General features: G+C 47.3%; 1 protein-coding gene across 1 annotated transcript; it reads right to left on the bottom strand.

The window, feature by feature from the left end:
• Positions 1-1,729: 1,729 nt before the first annotated feature.
• Sf1 (splicing factor 1) lies at positions 1,730-14,032 on the bottom strand. The gene is given in 14 exon segments (XM_076916085.1): positions 1,730-2,103; positions 2,876-3,055; positions 3,166-3,225; positions 3,488-3,761; positions 4,013-4,193; positions 5,136-5,243; positions 5,345-5,460; positions 5,557-5,740; positions 6,115-6,204; positions 6,411-6,563; positions 9,384-9,459; positions 12,149-12,277; positions 13,598-13,669; positions 13,672-14,032. Coding segments are annotated over 14 exon segments (2,175 nt in total). The 5' UTR covers positions 13,886-14,032; the 3' UTR covers positions 1,730-1,765.
• Positions 14,033-14,404: the final 372 nt, after the last annotated feature.

Genomic DNA, 14,404 nt, shown 5'->3' with positions numbered 1-14,404 from the left:
GGTGCCAACAGCATACTGCCTACTACCCTAAATGTAAGAACTGCAGAAGACCCTTTGTAGAGGTGCCCACTTACCACAAAGGCACCATGTTTTGTCCCCACCACTCCCCTAGGCCTGCAGTGCTGGCAGGCTGAGAGCCACCAACAGAGAAAGAAAAAAAGCCACTTGGCAATTTTAATTTTAGCAGCTCTGTGCCTGACAAGCAGGATTAGTTAGCCTGACCTTTAGTGTTGATGACTCCCCAGGTCCAGGTCCTTAAGTCAGGTGGCAGCTAGTAGACACAAATTTTAACTAGAGCTCATCAAATATGGGGGGCGAAGCTGTCAAATAAGGCTGTCAAAGTGACAAAGACCTCTGAAATGTGGAGTGGGCCTGCTTCTCAGTTCTATCGACTAGAAACAGTTTCTAGAAACTAGAAAAAGTGAGGGGCTGAAGCCATTCACACACAAGAGGTAGGAGCCAGGTATTAAAACAAGGTAGGTAGGGGAAGCTTGGTGCTGTTGGTTAGGAAAAGAGGTTTTAAAAGAAAAGAAACAGACCCGGAAAACCACACTGCTCTTTTATTCAATGGAACATTCCCCCCTTAGTGCAGTGTTGAATCAAACACAGAAAAAAGGCCCAGAGAAATTTCTGTAGATAAACCAGTGAAAAGAACGCGCATTACACATTATTGTCAACATAATCACTCCATGAAGAGGGAAGGGGCAAAGAAGCAGAACGAAGAACAAGGGGCACAAGCCCCAGACACTGCAAAACATCTGGATGTCTGGGGTCAAAATAAAACATAAAGGGAAGCTTTCCAGGAAGGAGAGAAGCAAATGGGTTCTGAGGCAGCTTGGGTGATCAGAGCATAGAAAAGCCTCCAGGCTGGCCTCTGGTGGCTTAGGCCCCATACTGCTGGCAGGAGTGGAAAAAGATGTGAATCCCACTGCCAGATCAACCATACTGAGTAATGTCAGAATCATCAAGACTTTAAAAGATGACAAAGATAAACCACCTAGCTTTGAGTGTGGCTGAGGCCCTTCAACAATTAGAACCATAGGACCCTTACCACCCTCACCACCCTTACCACCACCACCACCACCACCACCACCAAGCCTGACATTAATAGCCAAAGCCTGTGCCTAAACCATTTGCCCCTCTCCCCTTGGGAGGAGAGGAGTGGAGACAAGGGGAAGGATTCTATCTGCAGCAGTAGACCGGGGAGAGCATCTCCTTGGACGGAGTCTGAAGAAAGGAAAAGATAAGGAAATAACAAAGGAAAAAAAGATAAAAATTAATAAAAATTTCACGATATGGAGCCAGCGTGTTCCGATTCCGTCCACAAAAATAACTCAGGCTGCTTTGCCGAACCATCCTGTCCACCAGGGGCGCTGCTGAGGCTGTCTGCCTGGAAGGGTCACCAATGGGCGCGGAAAGTCCTCACTCTCATGGCTCGGGCCATCGCTGCTGCGGGGAGGGATCCTGGCGGCCCGGTTTGGGGAGAGGCAAAGGGAGTTGGGTGAGGAGAGAAGAAGACAAAGAAGACACTCGATGCTACAGGGCGCCAGGAGAGCCCAAGCTGGCGCCCCTACTACCAACTGCCCCGATTCCCAAGCGAGTCCAGTCACTTGGCCCAGCCCAGTGCGTGCACACACACACATGCGTGCACACACAATCACATGCGTGCATCCCAATGTCTGGCTCCATATGGTGAGGTTCGGCGTGTGTTTAAACGAGACCAACTCTCTATGTATATAATATATATTTTCTTAAAAAAACAAGTCTAGTTCTGTGGTGGAGGCGGTGGGGGAGCTGGAGGCATCCCGAAGGGCGGCATGCCCGCCACCCCCATGCCCATCATGGTGACAAAGTTAGAAGGGTCCATGGGAGGCGGAGGAGGAGGGGGCGGGGCATACATCATGCCGGCGGAACCAGGTGGCGGAGGCGGCGGAGGGGGAGGGGCCCCGGGCGGCAGAGGCGGCTGGACCCCGGGGGGCAGGGGCACCATAGTGGGGTTGCCTTGCATCTGAGGGGTTCCTGGAGAAGCTGCGGCAGCCGCCTGCTGCTGTTGCCATGGCGGGATGGACCCTGTGCCAGCGCTCGTGGTGGTAGTCGTCGTATCTGGGGTAGTAAAGAAGCCCAAGGTCACACGCGCGGGGGTACACCGCGGCTCTCTGCGGCTGCTGCCTTGGGACAGGGGGGATGTGGGGCGCCTGCTCCTTGCTTGGCATGCTGTACGGTGGTGGGGGGCGGGCGGGCGGGGCTGTCCTGGTGATGGGAGTGGAGGGGTGGGCAGGACTACCCTGGGGTCAGCCTCATGGTCTCTGGGCTTAACAAAGTAAGCCCTTTGTCACCAACGCCCCTGGAGGGGCTAAGGGGAAAGTTCCAGACACAAGTACCGGCTCTGACATCCCTCCGCCCAGCCGCCGCCACCACCGAACGGCACATTCAACCTCTAGCCCACAGCTGTAGCCCACAGCTGCTCTCTCCCCACCACCCCCCTTCCCTTATTTCTGCAGTCTCTCAGGCCCAATCACAACCCCCTCTAGAACATGCATGCACCATCCCACTCTTGACTCCGCTCACAAAGCATGGCCAAACCAGCAGCTCATTCAGCAGCTTAGCCTGGACCTCTAGTGCTCTATCTACAACAGCAAGCTCCCCTCCAGACCTCCCAAGTCTCTCCCAAACACAACCACACCAAACATCAGCTCTCCTCCCCAAGACATTCCTTTGGGCCAGGCAGCCTGGCTTTCAACCCCACTGTTCTTGCTGAGACCAGAGTCTCCTCACTGAAGGTGTCTCCAGCCCATGTGAAATTATGAGGTTCTTGTTCCTCTCAGCCCCAACCCACATCCCACCCACCCCCACAAGCCCAAAATATTCCACTCACTTTGCTGCCATGGCAAGGGGGTGCTGGAAGCCATACTGCTGCTGGGCGGAGGGGGTGGCGGAGGCTGCTGCTGCTGCTGCTGCCATGGAGGAAGAGGACCAGAGGGAGGAGGCGGGGGCTGCCCACTGGGAGGCGGCGGAGGCGGCGGCATCATGCCCATAGGCGGCGGCGGCATCATACCTGCAGATAAAAAAAAAGACCAGGGTCGTGGGCTTTAGAGATCAGGGTCCTGGGCTAGAAGCCCCATCTGCTCCCTGCCCTAGACAGAGATCCCAAGTAAGTAGCATTACCTTTTCCTTGATGCAGGCGATAGACCCCAGAGCCCACAGGCGTACTTCCCAGGTACTGATCTTGATGGAAGGAAAGAGCAGGGACTTAGCAGGACATTTGAACTGGCCAGAAAAGACAACCCCAATGGCTGTCTCAGCTTTCTGAGTCATTAGCCTCCCAAAAGTTCATGGGTCTCCCTGCACAGATCCTCCATGAGCCTAGACCTCAGCAAGATTCAGAGTACTGGCTAGCCAATCAGCACTGTTTGCAGCTCAGAGCTACTTGGTGTGAACCTACTTTCCCCTCCCAAACCCCAAGGTTTCTGGTCTGACACTTACTTACCCATTGGAGGAGGGCCATGGTGCCCAGGTGGGTGGGGTCCCTGGTTCATCGGTGGTGGTGGTGGCTGCATCCAAGGTGGTGGTGGTCCATTTGGGTTGTGCTGCATGGGATGTCCACCATGCCCACCTGTCAGGCTGGGTAATGGGTGTGGGAAGCTGTGGGGGCCACCTCCAGGACCACCAGGACCACCTCCATGCATGCCATGGTAGGGCCGATTCTCTGAAGGACCAGAATTCATCCAGGGTGGGCGACTCTGAGTTGTAGACATGAGAGACTACATGAGAGCATTTCCTGCCAATGTCCGTGCCTGCTCCCCCTGGTGGCAACATTGTTCTTCTATGTCAGAGGACCAAGAACACATGGAAAGGGTCCTCCCAAAGTGAGAGACCCCAGAGGCCAGACATCCCAGAAAAACAATGTTGCCAGCTACATTCACCTCTAAACTTTAACCCAAACCCCTGGCCATAGCTCCCTATCTCTGCAGAAAATAGGGGAGCTAGACCAGAGAACTGTCCCAGGGCTCACCGGTGGTGGTGGATTGCTGGCAGGAGCAGCAGGTCTTGGTGCACTGGCCAGGGGTGTGGTGGCAGGCCCAGAGGTGGAGCCCACAGATGCAGGGACAGGAGCTTCCCCTAGTTCAGCCATAAGGGACAAATATTCTTTATCCATCCGTGCTTTATCCTGAGCTGATTGAGGGTCGCCAGGCCTAAAGTAGGGCCAAAAACACAAAATAAGGAGAAGAAAATACCCAACAAAGCTCTAATTCAGTCAAGTATAACCCCCTTTTCTAATCCTTTACTGGAAATAGTTACCCTATGCCCATTCTGTGTCTATTTTTACCACTGCCAGCCACAGCAGAGGCCATGATTACAGATCCTAGCGACCAACTATTGTACAAGACTCTCATCTCTCTAAGTATTTATTTAATGTATGAGTACACAATAGCTGTCCTCAGACACACCAGAAGAGGGCATCAGATCCCATTACAGATGGGTGTGAGCCACCATGTGCTTGTTGGGGATTGAACTCGGGAGCTTTGGAAAAGCAGTCAGTGCTCTTCCTCTTCACTGCTGAGCCATCTCTCCAGCCCTGATCATCTCTTACATTTTATCAAATCCTATCTCTATGGGGCTGAAGAAATGGCTCAGCAGTGAAGAGCACTTACTGTTCTTACAAAGAATATAGGTTCAATTCCCCATGCCCACACATGGCAGCTCAACCATCTGTTAACTCCAGATCTAGGGGATCTAAAGCCCTCTTCTAACATCCACAGGAACCAAGCATGTACAAAGTACAGATATACATGCAGGCAAAACATTCAATGAATTACAGTATCTTCCCTGTTTGAGAGAAGAGAATTCAAGCTATTAGAAAAACTGTATCCAGTTTTTGTATAGGGCCTTATGGAAAAAAGACCCTAAGCAATTAAGTTTAATGCACCCAATGGAAACATTTATAGCCAGAGTGTAAATTTCTGGACAACACCAGGAAGTGTTACACATTTCTAGTCTTCTTGAGTTTTAACTCACATCACCCAGATACTTCCACAACAGATGCTATTCTGCTGCACGAGGTGAGTCAGTGTAAGAAGAAAGATCCTGAACACCAGTAGGCTGCTGGAGAGCCACTTCAACAGCTTAGGCCTTACCTCTGAAATTTGCAATCAGAAGCAATGTGACCAGCCCCTCCACACTTGGTACACACGGTAGTATTGGTAATGCTGCGTGTCTCTGAGCTCTGCCAGGGTCTTAAGATCCTGTTGAGGTGGATTAATCAATTAAAACACCCGTAGAGACTACCTTCTCACTTCAAAAGATTCTTCAGTTTCTATGCAACCTTCTCAACATCATCACTAACCTATTATCATCTTCCCGAAGAGTGCCATTCAAGCGAGCCAACTCTCGAAGCTGCATTTTCCGTAGGTCATTCTGGTCCTCTGGGGTCTCAATACCCTGCTTCAGGATGTTTCTGATCTATTAAGATGCAGGAGCAGTTAGTTGTCAAAGTACTTGGGCCATCACCTAGATTTCCAGCAAGAGGCCTCCTGTCCACCCGGGCTCACCACACACCTGTTCTACTGCCTTTTTGACATTCTCCATTGTATTGGCAGTGACTAGAGCATGAAGAGGTTCATCTTCCCCTGGCAACATCTGACCATCTTTACGCCCAACTTTCCCTTCTTTTACTGATCCTTTCCCCCGTATCATGATCTTGGCGTTGCATTCCTTCTCAATGTTCTTCAGGGTGTTCCCTCTATCAAAGGCAAAAAAAAAAAAAGAAAAAAGAAAAAAAGAAAAAAAGAAAAAAAAAAGACTTTACACAACCTGTGTAAACTCCTATTTTAGTTAAAAGGCTGGGCTGAGTAGGCATTAGTAGGAAACTGCAAAATGCAGAGCATGGGATTCTCCAACCAAGGACTCTGTTATGTTATACAGTAAGGTCAGCCATTAACATCTCAGGATTTCACTTCTCCACAGAAGGTGGGGGGAGAGGTTTGACACAAATCAAGTTTAAGCATACATAACTCAGCCAAAACAAATGCCACATCAAATTCAACAACAAAACCTAAACACAATCAAAGTCTAAAACCCTAAAGTTTTGGGTGCCACAGACTAGTAATTACTCACCTGGGCCCAATTAGGAGCCCCACAAAATTGATTTCTGGATACTCGTCTTGGGGGATCATTACTTTATCACTCACACGTGTTGCTGGAGGCCTAAGGAAGAAAAGATCATCACCATCTATTTCTGGGAGGTGGCACACATAACCCAAGCTCTTTTTTTTTTTTTTAAACTAATCAAGAGAGCATATTATTATGTAAGAATTAAGGATAATTGGCCCAAAAGGTGAGTAGTACACCAGAATTGTCCCAGAAGGTCACATATGATCTCACCGTGCCCTTGTAATATGTCTTCTGCTTACTTGTAATCTGCAGGTGGCTTAAAGTCTGGGTTGAGAGCAACCATCTCTGTAATGAGGGTGTGCCGCTCCTCTTCAAGCTTTTTGCGGGTACGGAATTCTCGAGTGTTAAGACGCTTCCCCTCGCTGTTGTAGATGGGCTCAGGGGAAGGGGACCTGTGGGAGACAGATCCCCATTACTGCTGATCCCCACTCACCTTGCTCCCACATGGACTATAACAAGTCTCCCCAGCCCCTCTGCCTCTCAGATCCTAACAATACTCTTCGGAGGAACCGACCATAACGTGTGCTATTCAAGATCGTGTGGAATGAGAAGATGGAAACTGACTTAACGTTAAGCAAACTGGGGTGCATGTGAGAATGGGAAAAATGCTGTTACTTCTAAGTGACCAGGGAAGTGTCTATTAAATAGAAACCTGTGGACCACAAGTGGCAAGAACAGGATCATCCTCTGGAGCCTTGCCAAATGATTGTTTCATTTGAAAAAATATGTAATAACCAACTTGATGAACCACAGAAACCCAAGTTTAGGTGAACTGTGCCTATCAGGAAGAGCATCTGTACCCCCCCCCCTGCCACATAGTGAACACAGGCTTGTTCACCCAAAGCAGCTGGGACTCAAGCTACTGTAGCTACTTGGGCCCCACAATGGAGAGAAATGGTGCAAGGCTTCGTCTCTGCTTTTCCTTCAATGGCCTGGCTGGTTGTTCGAGGTGGGGAGTCTGAGTAGAGAAAACCGTTAAAGTGCTAACACAGCCTCTGCCAAGAGGCTGCAAATGCAGATTTGGTCAAACACTTGTCTAGGGTCTGAACCTGCCAACAGCAAGGGGGAGCCACAGTTCTCCACCAGAGTTTACAAGTCCAGAAAGCAGAAACTTCTCTCATTTTTAAGGAGTAAAATGCTGATGTTACAAGCAAAAATTTAAAAAAGTATGTATATATAGTAATGATAAAATGGTCAGTTTACCACAGCTAGACTTTTGCGGTAACAAAAAAAGAGAAGTTACACTCCTAGAACTGAGTTAAGAGTACAAAAAGGACATAGGCTTGATTTGATACTCTGTATGAAAATTTAGTAGCAGCTGCAAGAAGGGAAGAGACCATGTGGATCAGGTTATTTTAAAAAACATCCTGAAAAGAGTCCAGACTCCTACACCCTTGGTTTAGTTGAGAGAACTGTGCCTAGTTGCAGAGCAAGAACTGAACTCGGCTGCTCCCACTGTCTTCAGCCTAAAGGGAACCATGTCATACCAGGTTACACACACGATGGAATAAAAGGTCAGGTTTGCTCGTGGCTAATGACGGCTAAATGACACCTCCGATTCTAGTATCTGTATGAACTGTTAGCACAATCCAGTCATAGTGAACACAAACAAATGTCCCCAACTCATTAGACTGTCATCTTACACATTTAAATCTACAACAGATTTTTAAACATTTTAACTGTGCAAGTTAAGCAACATCAAAATAGCATAAAGTGGCTTAATTTTGAAGTACACCTTAAGAAATCATCTTATTAAGAAACTCATGTATTTCCCTCCAACCTGGGCTTAAAAAGCAAAAGCAATCAGGCATTAGGGCCTCTTTCAAAATTGAGTATATACAGGAAGGAAAACCCTGCTCTGTTTTACTCATTTCTAGCACACCCACCCCTCTGCTATCTAGAATCCAGTGTTTCTGGCTGATTACCAAATTGTACAAGAACCAAACTGGCCTTTTAAAGGCTTCATAACCATTTAACCTCTTCCCAAACTGTGGAAGTGAAAAGCAAAAGCTAGCAATCTAGAGGTTAGACTGGCCGGACTTCTTCACCTAGAAGAGGCATCAGAGACATCAACTGCACTCTAATCCCAGTTTTCCAGGAAGCAAACAAGGTTTGTTAAAAACTCAACCTTTGGAGGAATTGCCTGGTAACCTGTAGACATACCATTAAAGGGGAAAAGGCCAAAAAGGCACTAAACAGTTGTGGTCTATAATCTATAATGTCAATCTTAAAAAACTAAAAAATAAAAATCTTCAAATCAAAAAAGAAATATAAAATTTCCAACCAAAATCTGTATGTAAAAATATAACAAACTTGATAAGCAAAAGAAAGTCAATAATGGAGAAATCATTAAGTTCATTTGTTTCATGATAAGGGGCAGTAGAACTGCGTGTGACCAGGATAACAAAAGCCAGAAACACCTTCAAAGCAATCTTTTCAACTATGCTACATGCACTAAGATTTCAGTGGAAGCTTATTGTCTATTAAATGACCAGACTTTAGCTGTTCAAAGACCTATTGAGCCAATAAAATTCCACTTAAAATATTCCTCTCTCACATAAATTTTAACTTTTCAGAGGTGAGAGAAACTACTGAAATGACATGACCACAGCTGTTTGAGGCCCATACTCCCTTTTAAAAAGGAAAAAGTAATAATTTAGGGGATTGGTTGTTTGCCTTCCCTTCCCAAAACCCGCAGGCAATGGCCACGGCTGAAAATTAACTGGCAATGAAGGAAGTTGGTTAGAAATCTCCTGATTTTAAAACAATCTCAAAACCACAAGCAGGTAAAACTTCAACAAGCTTTGGCCTGCTTAAATTCAGTGATGGTTAAAAATACTCTCAAATCCCTGCACAACATATCCCAATGAGAAAAACTACCCCCTGTGCTTTCAGCCAAAGCAGCCAGTGAAAAGGCAGGTTAATGGCCACCTCTCACTGTCCCTAGGGGTGGGCAAATTACCAGGTTAAAATCTATATGCTTACCAATTAGAAACCAGTTATCCATTTTCTTTAACTTATTCTCCCATTAAGTTTCATTCCAACTTTTCTAACTGTTGACTGAGCATACATTCTGCTAATTAAATCCTGATCAGAATACCAGTCGTCTTAACTAGGATTTTATTGAACTGACAATATGTTGCCACCAGTAAAAACATATTGAGAAAAAAGGTAAAAGCGTTACTGTCAGCTGGTTAAAACTGTTTCCCAACCTGTCCTCAGGGTTAGGGGGGATGCCCAGGTCTCCTGTGCGCAGTTTACGAGTCAGGTCTTCTATCTGTAGTTGCACTGGAAGAAACCAGGTTAGGAAAGAAAAAAAGGATGGAAAAAAGACAATGTTACCAAAAAACATCTCAAATCTCAATAACAAGCATGAAGAACTCGGAGACTTTGAAAGGGACGACTGATCAGTGACACACTGAGGCAAAAACCCCCAACCACCTAGTGCAGGAGTCCATTTACATCTACAGTTAATTTCCACTTCAAAATGGTTATCACTTAAGGAAGCAAACAGTTTGTTGGAAGAGGGGTTAGCAGTTACGACTGTTCACTACAGCTTACAATTATCAGGAGGTATTCACCTCTCCCTTCCCCACCAACACTTGCTTACAATTGGTACCCTGAACCAACAGCATTTAAGATATCACCAGTACCTGCTTCCCACCAAACCCAGGGCAAAACTTAAGTTTCTATTTCTTTAATAAATATTAAACACAGCCCGAAATTACTCAATTAACATGGGACAACAAAAATAGCAGTTGAGCAAAGATCATTTTCATTAAGACCAGGTTTAAAACTCTTTAAGCAAGACATTTAATAACCAATTTAACATCTTAACAGATTTGTGTGTATACCTTCTGTACAACCAGATCTGTACTAAAGAGAGGCCCCCCCAATACCTGCACCTTTTATTCAAATTGAACAAACCATATACCTTTCTTCATAACCCATTGGGCCTAAGTAAGGTGCTGTAAACTTTTCTTTTTTTCCTTTTTTCAGATAGGGTTTCAAAAACATAGCCCTGGCTGTCCTGGAAACACACTGTGCAGACTAGGCTGGCCTAGAATCCAGAAATCACCTGCTTCTGCCTCAATGACTGACGGGGTTAAAGGTGTACATGACTTTACCACCTATAAGGTGTACATGACTTTACCACCTATAAGTTTATTTTCAGACCAGCTACTGATGTTCTAGGAAGGTGTGTAGATGCTAAGTGAGGGTCAAAGAGAATGTATGTGGCCCCAGGTTTAAAAGAGAGATGAGAGATTCACTAAAAGCTGCCAGTAACTCAGGCAAAATACAACACAGCAAGCAGTAAGATAGCAAACCTAGAGTAGCTTCCTCAATGTAGCGTTACTGCTTCTCCTGTATCTTTATCATGCTCCAGGTCTCCAAGAAGGCAGTAACAACACAGTTTACCTACAATTAGGTTTAATACCTAACTTAAATACAGAAAATTCAAATTATCTGTATTAAAGCATGTTTCACAGGACTATACTATACATCATCTCCATGCTGAAATACTGATTTAAAAAAAATTGATAGCGAAGAGGATACTAAGGATCTCCAGATAAAGCAAGTGCACCATGGAGACACTACTGCTCCCCAAGATCTTTACTCCAACAAGTTCTAGGAATGCAGGCAGACATTAAACTCAGAAACTTAATGTAAAAATACCATAGGGCAGCCTCTAACCGTGGGACCTAACTTGAATAACATCCAGCACTGAAAAATAAACCAGAAAAGACTGCCACCTCCCTTGAAGTAAAAAGGCATGCTAGCTTCCAACTCTGAGTCTATCCACTTCAATAAAAGATGTAAATAGTCTCTAAGGGCATAATGCATTAACTAGACCTCTAGAGGGAGAGGGAGGGAGGGAGGGAGGGAGGGAGGGAGGGAGGGAGGGAGGGAGGGAGAGAGAGAGAGAGAGAGAGAGAGAGAGAGAGAGAGAGTTTAAAGTATTAACTTTCTCAGACTGTGTTCTTGGGCTGAGAGAGCACTAAGGACATTTTACAAGGCTATAAGGTCCAACACTGGGCTAATGACACCTAAGGCTTAAGAGTGAACAGCAGGAAAAAGTAGTATTAGTAGTACTGTGAGAAGCAGACAATTCCAATGCCTCAAAATCCTCAGCAATCTAAACACCAGGAAATGAAGACCCTCCAGATTTAGACCACATCAGCCTTGAAGCCATCTGAGAGGGCCACAGCTTCATGGACCCACGCGGTTTCTGGCCCAAAGAGGATGTTTACTTGGTTAGTGGAAATGTTCATCAAGTGCACTTTTGGAGACAGCATGACAGATATAAAACTTCCATTTATGACCTTGGATTTTAAGTAATTTTTAGGTTTAACTTCAATTCTACTGTGGACAGTAACCTAATTTTTAAAATTCTGCCACCACTTCATTTCAAATCAAACAGTAAACCCTTCCCAGCAGAGTCCTTTAGTGGTAAATTACAAGAGCCTTCTTTTAAAGACAGCTCTCTAAAGACCAAACAAGAAAGGATACTGAAGGGAAGGATTAAATTCAACAAAATGGGTAATTGTATATACTTTCCAAGCCACTTTTTGCTTAAACTATTTTGTACCTATAAAAAACAAAACCACAATTTTAGGGAAAGGGAATCACGACATTATGGTGAAAGGCCATGCTACAAAAAAGCAAGTGGTTTACAATACCTGCAGTGTTCTCCACTGGGGCCTGTCCAGAGAGGCAGATAACATCCACCTCATCAATGAGCAAGAGCAGCAGCTGAGAAGTGGGCTGCTGAGCTAAGGCCTACTTGCTGCTAAGAGCAGGCCCAAACAAGAAACTACGAATGCAGGACTAGCCAAGCAAATCACGGTTTACACGGCTATGAAAGCTCATCACACCTTGTTCCCAAGACTAAAATCTCAAGATTTTCAACACGTTTGTCACTCAGAATAAGCAGCAACAATCTGAAGATGCACCTGGATACAGAACGTGTATTTACCTATATAAGCTCTTTCTTGTTCCCGAGTCAGTCCAGGGGGGATAACTGTAGGCATGCCTGGAATCACTGTCTTCTGTTCCATTGTGTCTTGGTTCCATCGGCTCCTCTTTCTCTTCTTACTTGGGAAATCTAAAGACAGACATAGTCCATCAGGTGGAAATATGAACCAGAAGAGTGACTACCAACAAGCAGTTCATAATAATTAAGACTAAACAGAAATCACCTAAAATTTAAAAAGGAAAGAAATCTCAGAGGTCAGAGAAAACAAGCAACCATTATAAAGGTTTGTGGTCCTCCTGTCAGGAAGCTAAGGAACAGTTCATATTTAGGTCTTTTATTCTGAAAGAACTAGAGAATGTAAAAAGGAACAAATTTCTTTTGTGGTGTTGGCAACATCAAAGTCTTTGCACTGAAGCATATCTCCAATTCTTCGGGTCTTTTGTTTGGTTGTTTTTTGAGACAAAAGTCCCTTTACAGAACCCTGGCTGTCGAAAACTATGTAAACCAGGCTGGCCTCAAACTCAAGAGAGATCCACCTGCCTCTGCCTCCAGAGTGCTAGGATTAAAAGCATGAGTCACCATGCCCTTGCTTTCAAGTCTTAATTCATAGAAGCCCAGAAAGTGTTAAGCAGATAAGTATTATCAATTCTGAATGCCTCAGAGGGCAGAAAAGACAAGATGGAATGAGGCCCACAAAACATTGGAAGTCAAGCTCCAAGAGAACACATATCTCCTGCTACACATTACTGTGGAAAACATCCCATCCTTCAATATGACCATCTTCACACGTGGAAAGATCAGCAGTTTTCCTGACCAGTGGCCACTTAACCAGAACTGATTTATTACAATCTTCCCTACATTTACCACACAAGGTTTTCTACTTCTCAGATTACAGGCCCAGAGAAAAAGCCTTTTAAAACAGCACGGGGAAAGCTGGTCACTCTGAGAACCTTCTAGAAAACAAAAGGAGACAAACAGCCTTAATAAACGATCAGACTCAAACATCACTAGTAGCCTTACGAACTCCCCTCATTCTGAAAGGAGATATTCTTGTCACGGAACTAGGCTCCCCTTTCAGGCTCCTAAAAACCATTATGGGAGCCACTCACACCACATTGTTACGTGGACCTGACTCTCCTGTCCTCTATACCAGGAGCTCAGGGGGCAACAGGTGGCCTCTTCAAAAACTATCAGAATTGCGCCACAAAGCCTGAACGCCTCACTGCGTCTGCGCAAAGAATGCTTCCTCCCGCCCTTCTACCCCTCATGATGCGCTTGCGCACTCGAAGCCTCCCAAACCAGGCCGCGCGTTCCCTGTGGCGCGTTCGCCCGGGCCTCCCGTGCACGCGCGCGCGTCCTTGCCGCGTACAACCGCGGTGGCGTGCCCCTCCGTCGGCCGGTCCAGTCAGGTCCGCCCGACGCCTCTCGCGCTCTATCGGCCCGACTCACCTCCGCCGCCACCGGGCTGGCCCGGCTGCTGGTCCTGGCGCGGAGGCGACCCTCGCTGAAAGAGCGGCGGCGCGGGGGCGGCTGCTGTGGCGGGTACAAGGCTGGGGGCGGCGGCGGCAGTACCGCCGCTAAGGACAAGGCCGTGGTTAGGGCCCCCAGCGATCCCACCGGCGGCGGCCGTCCGAGCGCCAACAGGCTCGGCTCGAAGCTGCCTTTGGGCCCAGGAAGTGGGGAAAGGCCTGGCAGGCCGAGCTTACCCAGCGGCGTGGCGTTCGCTCCGGTCGCCATGGCGCCCCAGGGGACCGACACCAGCGGCTCCTCGTCCTCCGCGGCGGCTTCTCCTTCACGAACCTTCCGGGGGGTTGGGGGGAGGGGACCCGACTACGCTGCCGAAGAGCGCGGGGAGCCCGTCCTCTCACGCGGCGGGCGGCGGGCGGCGGCGCCAGACGCACAAAGAGGGAGGAGAGAGGACGCCGCGGGGGCGGGCTGGGGGCCGAGGGGCCGCGGCCTGGATTGGGCCGGCCCGAGGTGAGGTCGGAGTCAGCGGCCTCCGATTGGTGGAGCACTAGTTCTTTTCAATACGCGTCGGGATTGGCCGAACCGTTAGGCCAGGCGACGAAATGGCGGCGGGGCCGGGTGAGCTGGGAGGTGTCGTAGCGCGCACTTCTTGTTACTGCGCGGACTGAGCTCTGAGGCCAGAGTGGCGGGGAGATAGGATGGGGCAGAGTCTATGACGTGGAGCGAACGGCTAGCTCATTGGCTGAAGCTGATGGAAGTGCGCTCCTCGGCGAGGTAGTGCCACAGGAT

Source organism: Arvicanthis niloticus, chromosome 1 (genome assembly GCF_011762505.2).
Source record: "Arvicanthis niloticus isolate mArvNil1 chromosome 1, mArvNil1.pat.X, whole genome shotgun sequence".
Classification (NCBI taxonomy): Eukaryota; Metazoa; Chordata; class Mammalia; order Rodentia; family Muridae; genus Arvicanthis; species Arvicanthis niloticus.
This window is presented reverse-complemented; position numbering and strand designations above follow the sequence as displayed.